We start from the raw sequence: 20,966 nt of genomic DNA, 5'->3' as shown, positions 1-20,966 counted from the left end.
ACTCTGGGACTGACTGGCCCCCCCCCCAGGACACAGCAGACAAACAGCCATGCACATGATGGCTAAGGGGCTGGGTGAGAGGACTTCCTATGTAGGAATACAATATACACATGGACACACTGACAAATGCAGACAGCCACCGCAAGCACACACCCACACACACAAACACGAACAGCTTTTAATGAATAGACTGCCTTCCTTTTTCAGTTGTCATAATTTAAGACTTAATACACAGAATTCCCAGTGCTCAAAGTCACACGGAAATTTGAATTCTTCACGCTATTTGCGTAAGGAAATATAGGCTACAATGTTAGCATTTTTCAGAAGATAATAAAACTGTTATAGGCCATATTTATGGAAACAGCATCTGAGCGTCAAACCTCTGGATGGGCATTTTCCATGGCAGCGGTTGACGGGCAGCAGAGGGCCAGTGTTGCTAAGAGACATACTGTCAACTTCCACAGCCGGACCCATAGCCTATGAACATTGATATAAGATTTTTTTTTTTCCCCCCATACACTGTTGTCTCTCTCAGAAAAGTGGAAGCTCTGAAGCTAGGTTAAATAGCAACCACCACGCGGAAGCCAGTTAGCCCGGCTTGCTAACATTAGCAGTGATTCCCGCTCAGCGTTGCTTTTCATTCATATTATTTCAGAGTAGAGGTGTTCAGTATGTGTCCAAGCAGATCTTCAAAATGAACTGACTATATTAAGTCACCACTGTCACTGAACGAATCATTGACTTTTAACTGTGGAGCTCCTCGCTGGTGGCTGAGGAAACCGCTGTCAGTTCAGCCATGATACTTGCTCCTTAAAAGCTTATTAGAAGACCGTAAAAGCCACAGAACCTGTTGCAAATAAGTGACTGGTAAGCTATTAACTTAGGCCTAAGTACAGTGGTTGTATGGGGCTGGTTTTGTACTGAACTGAATGTGACAGTGACTAGCAACAGAATGAACTTAGCACTGTAATGAAGACAATCAGTGTTGAATGTCGCATGATTTTAATCAATACTGAATAACTAATGTAAGGAGTAACAAGGGAGTGTTAAAATCACACATGGGACTATGCTAAACACATCACCCCCCAGCTGGTTAACTGCCCCTGTGGCAGTTGGAAAGTGATATTGCAAACAATTTTTACTGCTGGTCCGCACAGATATTGCACCATTAAAATTACAGTACCGACACTGTTAATGTTAAAAATTTAAATTCTTTTTGGTAATTACACTTTTGATCAAACAGTGCACAAGTCAAAAGAAACACCAACGTTTGATTTAACTTTTAAGTATTAGGGATTTTTGTTTTACCTTTTGGTTATTATATTACATCACATCATCTTAATCACTCTTATTTTCCTATCTTGTTTTGTGTATGTCAATATAATTTAACATGTGGCAGTGTAGGAACCTTTAAAAACATATGTGAGGGACTGATTTTTGAGAAAAGTCTTCCATTTGTGTGGCCCTTAAGATCCTGGAGGATCTGGGATGACGCGGCTCAGGATAAAGGATTGGGATGGCAGATTAGAGAAACAGGGTAGGTTGGGTGGAGGCGCGGGGGGAAGGCAAATTGGAAATTGGGCCCAAAGCCCAGCACAACATGCCACGCTCCAGGCTTCATCCAGCCCCGCTTCAAAGAGCCCTGAAATCTCTCCAGAGTCACTCAGACAAATTATAGTAATAAACAACAAGTTATCCCCCTAACCGCCACCCCCACACCCCCAGCCTCCCCCCCCTCACCTCCCAGGGGGAAAACAAACGGACCAGGATGCCGTTGCCCCGGCGACTGAACCCTGACCAGCCCGCCCAGCCGCTGACCGTCTGTTTCCAACTTTGTTTGTTTGTTTGTTTACTCAAAGACACCAGAGACTGTGGCAGCGGGGAGGTTTATCTTCACAGAGCTCAGGCTGAAAGGAGTTGGAAAAAATAAAAGGCCCTCCAATTACATGTGATTTAGTCCATCCTGGGGTATTATGGGGCTGGTGTATTTGATTGGGAGAGATAAGCTGGACTGTGAGTGGGCTCTAATGACTGACCGGCCTACGGGAAAGCGGGGTGTGCTTTGTTCAATTGTCTCCTTACTGTAAATCACATGTGTGTCATAATTGTATCCTCATTTTACAGAACCTGCATGAAGGTTGAGGAAAAAAAATTCTCTCTCTCATGTTTGGTTTGATACAAATCAAGTCATGCTGAGTGAGGTGTGGCGCCCAATAACGACATGTCAGGTACACAAGGTCTCAACCCAAGTTATTGGCAGGTATTTGCCAAGAGCTCTATTTGGGAATCATCAAAGAGTCTTATCTGCACTTGCAGTTCGTCACCAAGAGCCTGTTCTCATGTGGTCTCGTTGCGTAGGAGGCTAAAATTCATGCTATATGTGATCATCCCCTCCCATCACCATCTTTTCCCATCACTTTCTACACCATGTCCAAAGGGGCAGTAAAACCTTAGAATGTATCAAAAGGAAAAGAAATGTGCCACTCATATACTTGTGCACAGGTAGACGCCTTTGCCTCCCCTCCAAGGCCAAAGGCACTCAGAAGGTGTGGAATTTGACGAGGCAATAACTCACAGCCCTCTACTGTAGCTCACATGGAACTGCTAACAGAAAACCTATGAAGGCTCTGGCGAAGAGTGGGCTATCAATCACGACTCTCTTCTTTTATCTGGTTTAGCTAAGGGGAAAGCCAGATAAACACTCTCTGGTACTGTTCCTCCAAGGTCAATCCCTGTGTGACACTAAAGCCTCGCTGGAGATCTACCAGACATTTAGGTGAGAGAGAGCGAGAGAGACACACAGACAGAGAAGAAGAGAGAGAGGCAGATAGATTGAAAGACGCAGGACCAAATATAAATGTTTAAGTTCAGGAGCCGAGCGGGGAGTGTACCTCCCAGAGCCTCGCTCCGGCATATCAATCATGCTGATATCAGACAGTCATGGGAAGAATGTCAACAGCAATCACCTCTAACCCCATGTGTGAAGGCATTACAGTGGAGCAGTGACCCCTTGATTCTCCTCACGGCGACCTCCAGGCAGCCCTGCCTTAATGGAGATTTTATGGATGGTGTTTCACTTTATAGAGACTGTGGGCCTGCCTACCCAGCTCTGGGAGCCAGATGTGTTATATGGTCAAAATAGGCCAATTATTTGAGATCGAAGGAGCACAGATGCTTTTCTCAGGTACAGGCACTGATATGTTAATTAAACCTCTCTCAATGCAAAGTACAGTACTAATCTGAAGAACTGGAAGCTGGTCACCTACAATATACATTATATTCTGCCAATTTTTTGAATAATTTGTTATTTGGACGACATTCATCTGCACTATTTCCAACCCTTAAGTCATAGGGAGAAGGATGAGGTGGATGGCTGGTGCGTACAAAGTGCAGGTCTTATCTCATGTGTTGTTGGTTAAGACTAATAAAAAAGTAGTTAAGGTTCAGGAAAGATTGTGTTTTTTGTTAAATTTGAAAAGTCAGTGTTTCACAGCATTGTTCAAACCTTAACCAAGGGTTTTGAGTTACCGTAAAATTTAAATGCCAGTCATTTAGTTGCCAACAGGGCATTGTATTATACAATATAACATAGAAAACAAATGGAATAAGTTGACAGTGAATGTTTTGCAGATACATTCGGAATGGAAATTTTGTATTAGCAGTGAACAGTTTGCATGTTTCTTCAATGGGAACATTTCCTTGTGTTGATTGAAATGTATCCTGGGCGACATTACATTTCCTAGAAAATGCATTTGCATAACTTTTAAGAGCCAGGGCTGAAAAATACCACAGTAACAAAAATGTAACAAATGTATTTGCAAATAATTTACAAACTTTTTCTACAGCTTGTCAAGTTACTATGTCCATATTGTAAATGCCACATCCTTAAGAACTTGAAATTTTAACTCCAATCTAATGAAGAATAAATACTTAAAAATGCTGTACTGCGGAATTAAGTAGAGAAAAAGTAGTGGCTTGAATTTTCTACCAGTTTACAAGGCTCTGAATGCTTTTCTTCATACATACAGTAGTTAAGAGTCTCCTTTACTCCTAACTGCAGCCTGAGGTCATCAGGCACTAAAACATTCAGTGTACTATCAGTTAAGGGGAAATAAGTAAGTGTTGTTATTATACATTAGTGAGAAAACAGTCAAGACTGTGAAATGACTTTTCCAAAAATATCACACACAGAACCTCTGTAAATTCCTTAAAAAAAAACAAACATCTTAAAGGCTCACTTTTAAGCTTGCCATGTAAATTCCCGTAAAGCGCTTTGAGCTGCATTTTTGTATGAAAGGTGCATTACACATACACGAGTTTATATTGTTATTGTGTGTATTCTACCAAAACTAACGACAACTGATAACTGATGTAGGTGAGATACTGATGGTGGTAGTGGTAGTGATAATGACGGTGTGAATGACAACTGTGATCACGATGATGATAATGGTTGTGAAGACAGCGTTGATAAGAAGCAAATGGTCAGACAAACGGCATCCAGGACTTACAAGGTCATCACTGTTCCTTCTATCGGATAAAGAAAAAAGCGTTTCTGCTTAACCCATATACCCATTCAGTGTAGAGAGGTGTGCACTAAAAAGACTGCCCCGACCAAGAAAAAAAGAGATAGAACGAAAGGGAAAGCGATATAAAAGAGAGATATAAGAAGATAAAGAGACAGAGAGGGAGAGACAAACTGAGAAACAAAATAAAAAATTAATACAGGTTGATTACATCAAATGTGTAATGTGATCAGCTATTTCTATATTAAAACGGAGTGACAACAGAGTGGGTCGGAGATGACAGAAAGCTGGACCTCTTAATGAGATTGCTACATCCTGCAGCACCCTGCGTCTGTGCACGTTTTTCAACTTAATTTTCCTAAGGCTAAGTTGATCCAACCGCACTGAAACAAAAGGCTGGCATTGTCAGATTTTTTTTCATTCTGGACACCATTTCCATAAACCTCTGTTTCTGGGTAGTTTACACAAAGGACCAAAAAAAAAAAAAAGGTTTTCAACATTTTCAAACTTAGCCGGCGTAGTGGGGACATACTCTTACATACAGAGAGCAAATGAGGAAGGCAGGAAGTGTGAGACAGTGAAAGGAATGATGGAGCAAGACAGACAGACTTAGTGCAGAGAGAGAGAGGGAGATAAAAGGACAAGAAAGAGAAGCAGAGAAAGAGAAGAGAGATCAAGTGTCAGGTCCACTGTGGTCCATTTTGCCCAGAGACAGCTGCAGCCACAACTGACAAATCCAGAGGGGCCCCTTCCTCTATAGGCACCGGGAAAGCACCGGGAATTATCCAACGTCTCAGCTCTCTGCTCCTTGGGGAACCTCTCTCCCTCTCTCTCCCTCTCTCTCTCTTTAGTTAGCAGGCAAGAGGAGGAGGACAGGGTCACGGCCAGTTCCACTTCCAATGCCTCCACTGATACCCCTGTTCCACATCATTCCCCCCTCACAGTCCTGGAATGGGGCAAATCCGGGAGATTCAGGGGGCAAAGAAACCTCTCTCACCCTCCTCTGCTTCCATACATCCTCTCATAATGATTTGTGTGTGTGTGTGTGTGTGTGTGTGTGTGTGGGTGGGGGTGGGGGTGGGGGTGGGTGTGGGTGTAGGTGTGGGTGTGGGTTAAAGGGATATGGAAGGAGAGGTGGGGGCAAGTGTGAACAGCTGTGATGTATTGTCGTCTGGGGCATGATAATATACCCATGTCATTAGGGCTGGACATTGCTAACATGTGTATGTGTATGTGTGTTTAGGTAGGTTTTAAAACAAGGTAGTCACAGTTCAAAGGAGGCCACAGCTTGCTGGCAAAGCCTGTTACCTGCTGTGCCCGTAAAGAACGGAGAATAAAGTGACTAAAGTGAAATGAATGCAGCCACAGAGAATGGAAAAAAAACACAGGACAGGCTGCGGATATTAGTGCAAGAAAGGGGCTATCAGGTAAATATGTGTGTTGTGAGGACGGGGGTGGGGGCAGTAGCTAGACGGGTGAGAAAGGTAGAAGGAGGTTTTGATGTTTGGAAAGGGAGTACAGCAGGGGAGTGCATCGTAATGTATCTATTGAAGTTCAGGCCTCTGTGTTTGATACAGTACATCTGTACCCCATTTCCCTCTTTTCCCCCAGCTGTGCACTCTCACGTGTACAAGAACAATAAGACCCGGGACCATAAATTCCCCTTTCTCCCCCTGCATCCATCTCCCTTAGCGTCCGTGTTTCTCTCTTTTTATCTCTTTACCTCAGTCCTTTTCCGTCTGTCCTCCACACCCAAACACCCCCTCCCCCCTTTCTCCCCTTCTCCCTTTTTGATATAATGTAATGATACAGGCCTATGCTATTAACTCCGACGTCTGCCTAAGACTGCTGACTTGGCTGCAGCCCCTCGTCGCAGACACCACGCCGTAAAAAGCTTGAATTAATTGATTTCCTCTCAGTAAGAGGGGTCATGTCTTCTGCTCTGGTTTTCGACATCCCTTACTCCCCACCTCTTCCCTCGCCTCAAACTCCCCATCTCCTCACCCCTCACTCTCTGTGCACCCCTTACCCAGATCCCTCCACCACCGCCGCTGCCACCACCACCACTCTCCGCAGTGCAAGAGAGTGGAAGTATCAGTTGGCCCCCGTCAGGTCCGCTGGGGTCCGGGTGCGCGGTAAATGAAATATGGTAGCTGTCGCATTAGGAAATCCATTGAAGTTAATGAGGGCCGGTGTTCTCCGCGGAGCCACATCTGCTGCTGGTTAGGCGCCAACACCCCCCGATCCAGACACTACTATGGGGACGGTGGTTGGGAACAGGATAGTGGGGATTGATACCGATGGGGAAACTGGACCCGGGGTATTGAGTGGTACTTGCCAGCGGCTGGCCGGTGAGAGTGGCGAGGAAGCTGAATGGCTCAGAGGTCGTGACCCCCAAGTAATTCGTAATGGTGGCTGGATGGAGCATCGAGTAATGGATACTGCGTTGTTATCAGGGCTATCAGCTGGCTAAGACGTGGTAAAACCACAGAAACCAGCGACTCCACACCCACATGCTATAACAACATACGGTATCGACCCACCAACTGAGATTCTCTCAGAATGTATGATATTTCAGTACCCAGGTTTAATGCTGTTTAGTTTCATTGAAGGTCAAGCAGTGTCACCAATAAAACGATTAAACTGTTTTATATTATTGGCCGGTAATGAGCTGTGAAGCAGATCTCAGCAATTTGATAATGTGGGCTATTGCAGAGTAATGGTGTGTGATTTTGAGATGGCAGGACAGATAGAACAGTCAGAGGGGGCATGAGGCTTTACTGTACTTAAATCATCAGATGTGCTAGCTAGAGAGAGACAAGAGACAAGACAAGTAAACTTGGTGTGACAGAGCTGACCACTACATCGACAGTAGGATCCGAACTCAGAGCAGAGTTTTGTCAAAGAGTGACAGATGCAACAGGGTCAAAAGTTTAATGATAGTGTGTGTGTGTGTGTGTGTGTGTGTGTGTGTGAAACACTGGCAAATGGGCAGCGTATTGACATGTAGACAAACGGTTCCGAGCTGCCTTGAAAGGCTGGTCACAGCTCTTTAAGATCAGGCTACGAGTGCTGGACTAATGGGTCAGATTAGGTTCTGAATGATCCATCGAGCAGGCCCACATGGAAGCTGCTGGCTGCCTTAGGATTTGATTTCATATCAGGTTTGGGTCAAATATGTGCAAATTTGTACTTTTTTTTTGTTCTAACCTGCTCGGAGTTCACCACATCAGACCTGTCACAGAGCTGTAAGTTCACATTATACTTTTTCTGGGTTCACCCACCCATCTGGTTCACCAGATAGTTTAATTAAAAATTAACGTGCAACTACTATTTCACATTACTATGCTTTGGTATGGGCATGGATGGTAAGGAAGGACAAGTCCATACGTTTATTCAATTTTTAACTTGTGGAGTTTACCATATGATGTTCATTAAAGTTAAGGCAATCTTTTTATTTACCTCTATATCAGTCATATCTATCAGTTTTTTCCAAATCTAGAGTGTAACGGTGAAAGATGTCATATGTTGTATAGATCGTAAAGCCCTTTGAGGCAGATTTGTGACTTGACTTTTAATTATTTTCAGCAAAAGCAACTATAGCATATAGGTTATGTTTATCCACGGGTTTACCAATCAGCAGGAGAAAGAAGGTGAAGAAGTGGTCACTTAACCTTTGTCAAATCACAAAATAACCCACCCTTGGTCAGCCACAGCAGGGGGTCAGTACACCCACTGAGGTGTCTGATCATTTATCACCTACAGTTCAGTTCAGGGAGCATCTTCCCTGTGTCATCCATCTTCACTGTGCATTCTAAGTGTATGTCCGCTGTGTGTGCGTGTGTTTCACGCCATTTGTCAATAGTTCAGAGTGCATCTTCACTCATTCGTCTTCAGCAAGCGTCTTAAGTGTGCATTCTTTGTGTCCATTTCAGGTCATTAGCGGTCAGCGTGTATAATGGATGAATGGGGTGGGTGGCTATCAGGATAATGTGAAGGGTTCTCTCTTCTTGTCTGAAACAGATAAGACAACTTCACACAATTGTGTTAAAACACCTTTTTCACCCGTAATTTGAATTGAAAACGTCAGCATGACAACAACGCAGACAGTCAAACCTGAAGCATAACAATAATTATTCTAGTTTTATATGTATCATCAGTAATAACATGAGAATGATATTGTCACTGAAATCCAATTCTCTCCCCGAGACATAGATGAGGATCCCAGGCTAAATATTTTTACAACTTGTAAACCATAAAATCTAACAAATATTTAAAACTCCCCCTTCACTCGAAGATGTGTTTTGCCAGTTGTTACATCATTTGGATGTTTGACCTTCACTGTGCTAAATGATGTACTGTATATGCTGTTTCCATGCTCACTCGCTGAGGGTGAAAAGTTTCTCCGTGCTCACCTCAAATCTGAGTTTAAGACATCTACGCATGAGCAGGATTTCAGTGGCATCACAGTTGATTTGTAGGCCAATCATGGCTTTTCCAGTAAACCCAGAGACATCTTGTTTTTAGTGGTTCATCTTTGAAATGAGCAATATTTACATATTCATAGATTTTGTATTTTCTAGTGAGGGAGAGGGAGTAAAACTTTTGAACTGAACTTTTTTGCGAACACATTTTAATATAGCCCACGGTTTACACTGTAATTTCGTTCCATAAGAATCAGTTAACAACGAAATGCTGACCAGTTCCAGCTGGTACTTATTGTAAGTGTAGGCTCGGTGGAGGAAAGCAAGACTACGGGGGAAAGGGGAGTAACAACTGTAGAGTAGCACTTTGGTAAATACTGGGTTCCTACGAGATAACTGTGACAAAACAGAAGTTTGGGTAAAATGGTGTTAACAACTTTGTTCTTTTTGTGTAGAATAGGAAAAAGGGGGAGAGAAAAAGACCGGCTGTATTAGAAGTGTTACCAAAAAACCATATCAAACAAAGATTATTAGAGTATTTTAATGTCTTTAAACATTTCTGAATGGGATCTTTAAGTCAACCTTAACCTTAGCAAACAGAATTAACCGTGTTACCCCACAAGACCTTGTGTGATTCACTTAGTTGTTTGTTGACCTTCGTGACCCCATGCCTTGTGGTGAAGAGTTTGCCTGGGTTTCCTCTAACTGCTCTCGTTCCCACCCACAGTCAAAAGACAAGCATTGGGGAGGAGTACTCTAAATTTCCCATAAATGTGAAGGACTTTCAGCCTATGTTGTATGTAATCTATGTTGGCATGGCATGAGAAATCATAAGGTTCAGACTGTCAGAGTATCTAAAGCTGTGCGGTTTGGCCGGGAATCAAATAAATGTGTGACTCGACTCTTTCTTGCACATTCCCTCTATGTATATCAATAGAAATTTGGGTAAAATTGTTTCTCAGCTGCTGGTTGATGTGAGCGAAAAAAATGAGAGGAGGCGGTAAGATGAAGCTAGCAGTACCCAGTCCTGTGAATGTGTGTTCTGCCTGCATACTTGGCTTCAGATCAAGGTGAATCTGGTATGAGTGCGGGAATGAGCTAAGGAAAGTGTGTGTGTGTGTGTGTGTGTGTTGGTGTGCGTGCATTTGCTGCCCTCATTAGTAAACTCCAGCCCTGCGTTCACAGTATGAACACCCCACTCCTCCCTTTCCCTTCACTCTCAGCCTCCCAACTAAATGAGGTTAATAAACTCAAGCGTTTACTACCAACACCAACACCATCCCTCCTCCCGTGCTTTCTTCTTCATCTCTCCCTCTCTACCTCCACCTCTCTTTGCACTCCTGAGCCAGCACTCCTCCACCTCCCTTCTACTCCTAAGCCTCCCTCCCTCTTTCATCCCAGCTGAAACGCTTTCTTCCTCTTTTCTTCACCTCTTTTTTATTGTCATTGTTGCAGGGCGAAAGCTCTGGGATTTCCTCCCTCTATTTCCCAGGACAGAGCTGCAATTAAAGCTCAAGAGAGAAGAAGACCAGCTGTGCAGCGGAATTGGGAGCTGTATACAAGAAGTAGTAGGGAGATAAAGATGAGGGCGCCCCTCAGAGGCAAGGGAGTGAAACTGCTCACGTTTCTGCCACAATATTTCTTCCTCACATCAAAACAGAAGCGTACTTTCAGACCACATGGCTGTTTTTTTTTTTTTTTAAGTTCCAGGCATTGTCATAGTGTCCAAACGGGAATAACAACCCATCATAACGAATAATGTGCTGTGTTATGACCTGGCTGGCATGTTCTGAGCATTAAACTGCCTACACTCGTGCACACACACACACACACACACACACACACACACACACACACACACACACACTAGCTGTGGCACGAACAAGCTATGATACCAAGGAAATGTGAAGAATGCATCAAACAGCCTTGGGTGCTCTTATCTTGGACAGCATGTGGACAGGGACATCCTGAAAGAAGATAATACTCAAAATATGATTGAAGAGAGCGCATATGTATAAAGGACAAATTCAGACAGCTGTGACATGTATATGTGCAGGATTGCTGTAAGAGCTTGGCAGAAATATTGTGTGGCACTGTGTCAATACATAATAAGTTTGTGAGTGATTGTCTTTGAAACACACTGCTGCTGTCGGTGTTTGACTTGCTCTTCCTTTTATCTCAGTGCTTATAGTCTCCGAGTGGAGAGTCAGTGCCGTACGACTTGTTCTGGCAGTATTATATGGCTTACTTATTATCATTTTTTAATATTTCAGCTTACTTGCTGTACAGTATAGGCCATGGGGCCAAATTCAAAATTTCAATAGTCTCTGTGATTATCTGACATCTGACTGGATTACCTTCAAACAAAAGGTTTAAGAATTATTTTCACCTCAGGTCTGGACACAGTGTTCCTCTGATCATATGACTAAGGGGCCACTCTGACCTGCTATTTATCAAGGCCCAAGCTGTTAAACCTTTCTCTGTTTTTACTACCCCAGCCCACATAATAGTGCATGTAATCGTGTCCTTAAACGGATTACCATCCCTCCGGTCCATCCCGTCTCCCTGCCAAAGACACCATCAATGATAAAGGATAGCAGTGATATTACATATCTTTGTCAACAAATTCCATGAAAAAACCAAAACCAAGACTGCATTAGTCCGTCTCTCATTCCTAAAGCAGCTGGAAACTGTTGCTTTTAGTAAACATTACTCAAACAGGAATAAATAGTGCATTTGTTGGGGACTATTTTCAGCTGTGGATTAATACACATTTGGTGCTCTAGTGAGTATTTCTGGCAGAAGGAGGCTGTATGTGGGATTAACTCAAAATAAACTAGAATGGCACTCAGTGGTGCGCATACTTCTGCCGAGGCCAAATATCGACGAAAATGAAGAAAAATGCCCTATTTCACAGTTTTAAGGAAAGTGATAACCAATTCCTGGATCTGCCCCTTTTTTACCAGATCCACGTCCAAAATTGAATGGCTTCTTCCCCGGCCCATACCCCAACCCATCCCTTCACCAAGTTTTGTGCAAACTGGTTCAGTGCTTTTTGCGTAGTCCTGCTGACAAACAAACAGACAGGTGAAAACATAATCTCCTCAGCAGAGGCAAATAGAGACTGTCACAGCCCTCACAAGTATATTCCCCCGAATAAGGAAGTCAGATTTCTTCAAAATGTAAAACATTCGGTTTATTTTGAAAGGCTCCCTTAAAGAAAATATAGCTAATCTATTTTGAAAGTCTCTTGAGGGTCTCTGCTGCGTAATTTTTAAAATTACTTTTTTCATCTGCCTCTCAAAAGTTCCCCAGCTTTGTGGTGTGAATGTCAAATTGTCGTTTCTGAAAGACGATCGGAAGTTGTCACACATAGTTCCAATGTACCAAAGGTGCGGGGTAGGCTGTTCGACCATCTGACAGGCACTTCCGACGAATCATACTGGGAGCTTAAATTTCCAGGATAGTCATCTAAGTGACCCCCAGGCCTGTCATGTACAGCCCTGCTTGCTCAGTTGGCATAAACGGAGATATACTGAAATCACTGGTGGACATGTGCCGCTTGATGGACACTTTTATCTGCACATTTTTAGGATGCCTGGCCCCAACTGGAAATGAACCCTTGACCCTGGCGGCACTGCCAAGACCCACTCCACACAGGATCACATTATTAAAATGACTGTGATATGTGAGTGTTCAACTTCAGGCATCAGCTGCTTGCAATGTAATGTTTCCTAACAGCTGTCACACTGTCAGGTTGCCTGTGTGAGCGTGTAACAAAGAGAGAGTGATGGCAGCAGGAGTCCCCGCCAGACCCATGGGACAGCCAGAGAGGAGCAGACGGTTGTGTCGTTTCACTGGAAACATGTGGTGAAACTCAAGTGTGTAATTTACCTAGGACTATGGGTGGCCCCCGAGTAACATGCACACACATGCACAAGCACACATGTAAATACAAGCACGCGCTCACTCAAACACACACACACACACACACACACAGTGACAGGGTGTAATTTACCTGGGGCCTATGGGTGGCCCAGTATCCTGTTGCACTTGTCATAGACACACAGACAGCTCAAACACAGTTAACACTCTCCGACAGAGACGGGAAGAGTGAAACTAATTTCCCCAGGCCTGCAGACAGGAGAGTAAGAAATCACGCGACGACAGAGATGTTAGGGATCAGCCCTCTGAAAGGTAGAGAGCGAAGCTGCGTTCGGTGTAATGGCCCAGTGGAAGACCTTACCTCAAAATCTCAACCTGTGGGAGTTGCTGCAAACCCTGTATCACATCCTCTCCAATTCATCAACCTGGCTCCTTTTCAAAGCCGGTGCTACCCCCCCCCCCCCTTAGAGAAAGAAAAAGATGAAGGTCATGGGAGCACCAGCGAAGGCGAGGAAGACGGATGAGAGGAGTGTGTCCCTCCCTACATTCCTGCACCGACCTTCATAGTAGTGTGGCACTGTAGCTATCATCAGCCCACCATGCTTTACAGTTGGTTGTTATTAAGGGGTGGGATTATGGGCTCCGAGAACCTGCATGCCCCACCCCGATTCCACGGCAACCGTGAATGGAGCATATCTAGTTTCACATGAGGATTGACAGACAGGCTCTCCCAGACGTTTACAGTTGGCACTGTTTGAGTTCTCCGTCTGTGAGGGCTGATATGATAACCTTTCTGCAAGTTGCTGTGTGTGTGTGTGTGTGTGTGTGTGTGTGTGTGTGTCAGAGAGAGAGAGAGAGAGAGAGAGAACGAGAGAGAGAACTGGTGTTTGATCTCCTTTCCCAGCCAAGGGGCTTTAACTTTACTCCAGGTGCAGAGAAGTCAACCTGAGGACATGGGAGGCACATACAGTGGAGATCACAGCCATGAAGTACTAAACACACACACACACACACACACACACACACACACACACACACAAACAGAGGAAGTAAGTTTCCTTGGAGCAGTAACTCAGGCTGAGTAACTTTGTGGTTTAAACTGGTTTACCAGTTCAGTGGTGTCACCGTGGAATGCTTCTAAAGACTCGACAACGCGCTGTAGCATAAACATTTCTCCTGCCGCCACCACCACCACATGTGAACATCAATCAGTCCCGAACAGAAATCCTGAGAGTGAAAAATGAAAAGGTGAAAGGGCCAGCTGGTTCAGTGGGTAGTGTAATGACAATGTGCAGGACAGGCTCCCCGTCTACTGTACACAGAAGCAGACCGAGTGAGTTTTCTTTGCTGCAGGTCAAGTTTGATTGGGCAGAGAGTAAATTGGGTGGAATGTCAACAATGACACTAGAGGTACTGTAAATGAGACCGAGACTGACTGATGTAGTGGTTCAACAGGTGCAGATTTGGCAAAAGAAAATAATCAGATAGCCATTAGCTCCACCAAATAATCTGTGAATTGCTTTATACTGACATTAAAAGCTTTCTTCCACTTCATGACCTTAAATGTAACAGGAATAATCACTCTCTTTATTCCACTATAGCTCCACACAGGGAATCTGTGTGGTCCATAATGAGCTCAGTAAACATCTGCTACTCCTGTATTAGAGACCATTTTCTCCACGTCTCATCCTGTAATATGGAGAAATTAGAGTGCAGGGTCTCATTCAGTGTGTTTACACTTACACACACACACACACACACACATTCACAGAGAGCAGACATAACATAAGGAGTCCAAGTGTTTTTATACTACCCGACTGACGCTCTAACATACCATCTCAACACCGCAATTTTCCATCCACAAGAGTAAAACACTACCGGGTGTCCTTGGTCCTTTTTTTTTTCTTTCTTTCCCCAAAGTGCAGGGTACTGGGACCTGTTCCAAAGAGCAGATTTACTGATTTATTTGGAAATCTTTACTAAGTTAAACCCAGAAGCCTCTCAAATCTAGAAAATGTACTGATGGAAAGACCCTTTTTCACGTTTTAAACCGGAAAACTCATCTAACCTGCTTCTTGTTAACAGGCCTCTCATCATTTGTTTAGCTGAAATAATACGTATATGTTTATTTAGCATGGCAGGAATTTCCCTCAAAACACTGTAACCGACAACACAACAAAGGCTGTTATGCAACTGCTGTTGCTGCTGCAACATATATAGAGAAATAGTGCCACCTAGTGTTATGACTCCAGCCAAAACGTAAAAAAACAAAAAAAAAAACTAACAAAAGTCAAGAGAAACACAAGATAACATGATGCAATTCCGAAGGTTGGATGTTTAATATCTTGTATTATAGAAACCACTTAATATCTGCAAAATGGTAAATGTCAAAGCTAAGGCCAGTCACTAATGAATGAACTCATACAGTACAGCAGACTGTTGGATAAGACAAAGTGAAGGAAGCATGACTCCTCAGAATACAACACAAGTTTCCATATTGGCTCCTCCTTTATATACACTTCTGTGGCTGCGGTTAACATCTGGATGAACTTCCAGCAGAGTGTTCCACGTCCACGCGAACCTCATATTCCAGTCTTTCCCCATTCTTGCGTTGATGCTTGACTGAAAAACGTTTGCATTTTAGGAGGCTCTCCCTCACTTGCTCATCTCCCGCTGGACCTCACTGAAGATCTGCTCCTCCAGTTTGCACGTGTCGTACTCCTTCAGCATGTCGTACTCCTGCCAAGGCTGTGCCCACTTCTGGGCATGCTCCATCTGCTCCGGGGTCAGGCTCAGGTCGAACCGGATGCCCTGGACGTTGAACTTGGGTCGTTCCCAGCGTTTTGACCATGGTTTTGGGCGCATCCTTACCTTGATCTGGTAAATGGACAGAGATGTTCAATCATTTTACATCTCAACATGCTGTATTTTCATTGTTTCCTGTATTTTTATTCCTTAGAAAAAAAAATCTGCAGTTGGCACTGTGTTCTAAAGTGATTCGAGCAAGGCACAAACACTTTAATGGTTAAAGTCTAAGCACAAATGATACTGCAAGGCTTTTTAGATTAAAGAAGAGGTATATTTTACATCTAAATCTATATTTTGCATCACTTATATTAGTAATTAAAATAGTAGTAACTTATGAGTTTGGTCTTCAGAAGCCTGATTGAAACCAGTTCTTTTCTGATTTTTGTTTTTTACATACACTGTGTATCAGCGTTGATCTTGAAGCTGTCTCACCTTGTTGACAGGCACCTCTCCGGTAGGGGAGATGGGCACAGGCTTCATGTCAGGGTCCACAGTGCTGTACTCGGGCAGAGCATCTCTCAGATACATCAGGTTGTCATCCAGCCTTTTTTCCAGCTTCAGCACCTCAATATTCTGGATACGAGGACTATACATCTCATAGCAAATCTCCACACCTGGGCCACACACACAGAGATACTTTATTACAACAGGTGTTTTACCTGAAGGTCACCTTGTCCACTTCTTATGAATGTAAAGAAACTCTGGATGGGGAGTGAACGAGCAAGCCTTCCCTCTTAGTTTCCATTCTCAGTTAAATAATCGCGTTTGAATTAATACTTCTGCCAAAATTATGTTCCTCTGTTTTTTCAGTGCATAGGCGATTGGTATTATCTGCCCCCCTTCCTGCATCTAAATAACTTCTGTATTGCACTTCTAAAATTTTGAAATGCATTTTTAAGACTTTGAGTACGAAATAGATGCACTATGGAATATGTAAATGGAACATCTGTTACATTATTTTTTGTGACAGAAACAATTTGTACCTAAAAATCGGAGACAAATGGGACAGACAGAACAATGAACTGTAATATAATTTAGCATTTATAATATTTGAGAATTTCTTTTAGAAATTAAACATTCCTTTATGACGAACTCATGCAACGAGACATGATGCGAAAGTCTGTGAGACATTTCAGCAGACCTTTGTTAGACCAGCACTTACACAGAAACTAAATAAACCTCACCTTGGTTATCAATGATGTTCCTTAGGACAAACGTTGCGCCCAGCCCTTTACCGCCCCTCTGGATGCAGATTCCAACAAAGCGGTTAGTTTTCCCACTGGCATTAGGGTCGGCCATGGTCACCGCCAGGATACTCCCTTCAAACAACCAAAAATAATGTGCACAATTCAAATTATGATATAAAAAAATCAACTTTATGCATACAGTATTTCTACAAACACAGTGTCTAGTTTTTTTTGGTAAATATATAAATAAATCACCTAGCATCCAAAGCAAAAGTCTACAGAGTGAATTGTAGTAATTAAATGTGGAGGAGGTAAAAGCGTAAGTGATGCTCTCCAGGTCTGCAGATGAGAGAATTCAAAGTGTCTGGGCCACCTTAAATCCCTCACCTTGCAGTGGGAATGTACCTGACCATTTCGTTTCTTACCTGCGTAGAATTCGGGAATGTTGAGCACTTTCCTCCGGCGGATCATGTCTTTCCTCTCAATGGAAAACTTCAGAGGGTCTGTTCGCTGTCGAGGAGGGATGAACTCTGGGCTCAGAAACCTGGGGGAGAGCGAGAGAGAGACGACCCGGGGACACATTAAACACCTCGCCTCATCCAACCTGTGAAGCTGGTATGGGTGTCAGAGAATGCAATGCCGCTTCAATTTTGTTTTTTGTTTTTTTTACAAAGAAACATCATACTTTCGCAGAGATGCCGCAGTTTGTGTTTTATCTATGATGACAGGCTTCGGTGGAGGAGTGAATTTGGAAGGCTCGTTGTTACTGCCCGCAGCAGGACGACACACAGAAGTGGACAAGGACCCTGGAAATAACAAAATACTGTTTTACACACAAGCATCTCTCAGATTTGTAAAGCTAAGGTAAGCCTGAGTTGCTCAGGAATTAGGTGGGGAAAGCGATAGCTTACAGTCTACCGTTAGCTTCTTAGCTCATACAGCGTACGTACATTTGTACTAGTATAACTTTTTTGCAACCTGCCAGCGAATTGTAACATCATAATGGAAGAAACAGAGTTCGTCCAGTTTACTTACGTTCATTCTGGAGCTGGAGGTTTCGTAACAACCGCAGGGAAAACATAAACTTATCGAGTCCTTTGGCGCAGGCCGCCATGTCTGACCTTCTGTTGTCGCATGCGAGCCTGTACGGAAGCCGAGTGGCGCTATAACGTAACGTGAAACCGCGACCGGCCCCAGAGTGTAGTCAGGCGAGTTGTCCACGAGATGGCGCCGCTGTTCCGTCAAGTGTACACGATCTCATATGGTGCTAATTCAAGTTCGTTACTGTGCTCCGAGCACCTAAAATACTAACACATGAAATGAATTGAATTGGACCACAGCCTATAGAGTCCATGCTATGTCCACGGTGGTGCGTCTGACGACGACACTGACACTGTCCCTGCTGTTGGAAACTCGAGTGAGTGTTGATGAGAGCCATATTCCCTATTGTTGGCCCGCAGCTACATACCATCTTCCCCCGCCTCATTTGCTGTACCTACACGGCATAAGTATCCGACTTGCATTTATATCGTAGCCTGAATGTTATCAACAACACGGAGAGTCGAATTTAAAGTATCAATGTCAGACTATAAATAATGTATAGTTCATAACGCTTGAGGGGCCAGAATCCATCGTTTTGATGATAAGTACAAAAATATTGGCAGCAAAATCGCAGAGTATCAGAAGTAAAGGTATTCATTAGGGGACAGGCTGAACCATTTCAGAGTGTTTAAATTATTAAAACATAATTGTGCATCAAGCAGCATTTAACGTTTTAAATGGTTGAGATGGAGCTTATTCTAACTCATGTATGGACTCTTGTCATCGTGATCCCCAGATGAGCTAGGAACTGTCCGGCAGATAAACAATACAAGCACAAAGTTTGCCTCTGAAAGGTACAGTGTAATAGAAGTATAACGTGGAATAAAATGAAAAGACTCAAGTACGGATACATTGCAAATAGTACTCGGGCACAGTACTTGAGTAAATATACTTAGTCGCACTGATTTCGACCCTGAGATGAAAGGAGTTAAGCGAAAAAGGTCTGACTCACACCGAAGCAAATCATTTCCAAGAGGCCATAGACGGCACAGAAAGGCTTCCTAGTACGTTAGAGAGTAAGTTGATTGAGATATTTTTTTTTTTTTTGCCGCTGCGTGTGTCCGGCGGCGAACCCTGGGCTTTTGAGACCACGCAGGGGGAGCGTCGGTCCTCCAGGTGGGCCGCCTCCGCAACGCGACTCAGCCCAAACACGCAGTTACAAATGCGCTGGGAGAGCAGTGCGCGGCTCCAGCCCAGAGCAGCCCTCGATCCCGGTCTCTCGGCAGTGTTGGTGGGAGGATGAGGGGGACGACTAGAGACACGGTGGGACCGCGCATCTCCTGCCCGCGACGCAGAACCTGAAACTCGATGCTGCTGCTGCTGCCGCTGCTGCTGCTGCTGCTGGACTTTCTAATGCTAAGGAGAGACTCAACAACCTTTTGAGGCTTCAAGGATGTTCCTCTCAGATGGGACTCTCTCAGCCGTCAGTAATGCGCTCCTGTTGGGAATAACGTGTCTGGCCGTCGCCTGCGATCTCACCCAGGGCTCTTCGGACTTTTCAGGTTGGGAATAGTTCTGGTGTTTTGTTGACAAAAAACAAACAAACAAACAAACAAACAAAAACAGTGGAAACGTGTTTTTTCCGGGCTTTAAAGTCGGCCACCAAACAACGCTCGTTTTTATTCTGCGTATGTTATCTGCCCCCTAAGATTCATTCCGTCCAACGCTTGAGACGTGCAGGCCACCGTTTAAGTGGTATACAAGTAGCCATTAAGAAGGATCGGTCATTACGCATGCTTTGGACTGTCGAGCAGGGCTCCGCGACTCAACCGCGAGCGGTGGTTTCTGCGTGGCGTCGCATCGACTCCCCGTCTCGGGACGAGCCGCGGCCCCGGCGTGCCGCAGCATGCGGTACTCCAACGTCTGCCTCCCAGACCGACTGCAGCACGACCCCAGCGTGCGGGGAAAGACCCGCGTGGCGCGTAATTCTTTTCGGGCCGATTCCGACGCGGTTTTTTTTTTTTTCTGGGGACCGGCCCCCACGGGGCACTTCAGACAACAGGTTCCCCGTTCCCAAAGCCGTCGCTCCGCGGGGATTAAGGGGGTTGGTTTATCACTACAGCACTGGCTCTGCAACACATATCCCGTTGATGCAATTGAGATAAATGGGTTAATGTGTTACTCGATGGGAACTATTGTCGATGCCAAGTGCTTCCCTTTCTGATACGACTTTTATGATCCTTCTCTGCTTCGTGTACAAGCAGTTGGAAAAGTAAAGTCAATTCCAGGATCAGCCAATTACTTGAGGTTTAGGTGCAAGCTGGTGTGACGGAATCTGCAGACTTTTATTTCTTCTGAGGAAAGGCGGCATATTACTAAACTAATGAGTTATTCTGCGTTGCATTATAGGCGACTGAGCTGTGCTGAGCCCGAGGCAAGCCTGCAGGTTTTGTTTACAGTGCCATAAAACAGGAAGGGAGCTTTGTGTCGGTGTTAATTGGCCTCTAATGGGTCTAATGGTTGGAAACGAGCAGACCGACACTGTGGGGAAAGGCGCTAAATAGCGACTGTATGTAACATGGTGTATTACTCTGTGTCCATGTTGCTGCCTAATGAGCTGCTAAAGATTATGGTACGGTGAAGGCTGTTAACGAGGTTTCATTTTTGTAATCGCCACACATGTGTGAGTGGCTGTGGGTTGTTCCCTAAATGATAGGAGTAGATCAGATGGTGGTTAATTAAGCAAGAAGGGAAAACTACCAGACCATCCGATTTGGGTTTACCAGTACCCCAGCTGAGACGTGCCAATTTTATGTTCTAGGCAGAAGTCAGTTTTGTCGAAATATCAGATTTGGTTCAACATTTCTTTGCGCCGAAACTTTCCCCCCTGGTCTCCCCAGTGGCCCCTTGACTCCCCAGTAGGATGGGGAGGAAACCCTGCTTTCACCTTTGGGTCTTCCTTTGCTTTCCATTAACCTAATATCAGTTTTATCTATATAAGCCCTGTAGGGACACCGATGTCCAGTCCCCAGTTGCAATTTTGTTTGCTCATCGGGGACCCTGCGCCGCAAAAAAATGCTGATCAAGCATCCCTGTGC

General features: G+C 44.2%; 2 protein-coding genes across 3 annotated transcripts in view; one reads left to right on the top strand and one right to left on the bottom strand.

Annotated features, from left to right (window-relative positions):
• Window positions 1-15,139: 15,139 nt before the first annotated feature.
• On the bottom strand, window positions 15,140-17,995 carry mrpl19 (mitochondrial ribosomal protein L19). Its single transcript, XM_040125894.1, has 6 exons — window positions 17,863-17,995; window positions 17,513-17,633; window positions 17,253-17,371; window positions 16,825-16,959; window positions 16,073-16,254; window positions 15,140-15,709 (listed from the first exon to the last, which is right to left on the bottom strand). The coding sequence occupies exons 1-6, from the start codon at window positions 17,939-17,941 to the stop codon at window positions 15,488-15,490; spliced, it is 858 nt and encodes a 285-aa protein (XP_039981828.1). The 5' UTR covers window positions 17,942-17,995; the 3' UTR covers window positions 15,140-15,487.
• An 885-nt stretch (window positions 17,996-18,880) lies between these two features.
• The window catches only part of LOC120789274 (protein eva-1 homolog A), a 78,010-nt gene continuing 75,924 nt past the window's right edge, over window positions 18,881-20,966 (top strand). For both annotated transcript variants that reach the window (XM_040125891.1, XM_040125890.1), the window contains exon 1: window positions 18,881-19,430. In XM_040125891.1, the coding sequence (XP_039981825.1) occupies window positions 19,322-19,430 (109 nt within the window). In that variant the 5' untranslated portion in view covers window positions 18,881-19,321. The remainder of the gene's footprint in view (window positions 19,431-20,966) is intronic.

The sequence above is a fragment of the Xiphias gladius genome, chromosome 4 (genome assembly GCF_016859285.1).
Source record: "Xiphias gladius isolate SHS-SW01 ecotype Sanya breed wild chromosome 4, ASM1685928v1, whole genome shotgun sequence".
Taxonomy (NCBI): domain Eukaryota; kingdom Metazoa; phylum Chordata; class Actinopteri; order Istiophoriformes; family Xiphiidae; genus Xiphias; species Xiphias gladius.
The sequence above is the reverse complement of the archived record's forward strand: the minus strand, read 5'-3'. Positions and strand labels throughout refer to the sequence as shown.

Bases quoted from the DNA above. Each gene is read 5' to 3' on its own strand.
- mrpl19 (XM_040125894.1), bottom strand. From the start codon at position 17,941: ATGGCGGCCTGCGCCAAAGGACTCGATAAGTTTATGTTTTCCCTGCGG. The intron at 16,255-16,824 runs GTGAGGTTTATT...TGTGTGGCCCAG, and splicing joins GAACATCATTGATAACCAAG to GTGTGGAGATTTGCTATGAG. The intron at 15,710-16,072 runs GTGAGACAGCTT...TCCATTTACCAG, and splicing joins GAGAGGTGCCTGTCAACAAG to ATCAAGGTAAGGATGCGCCC.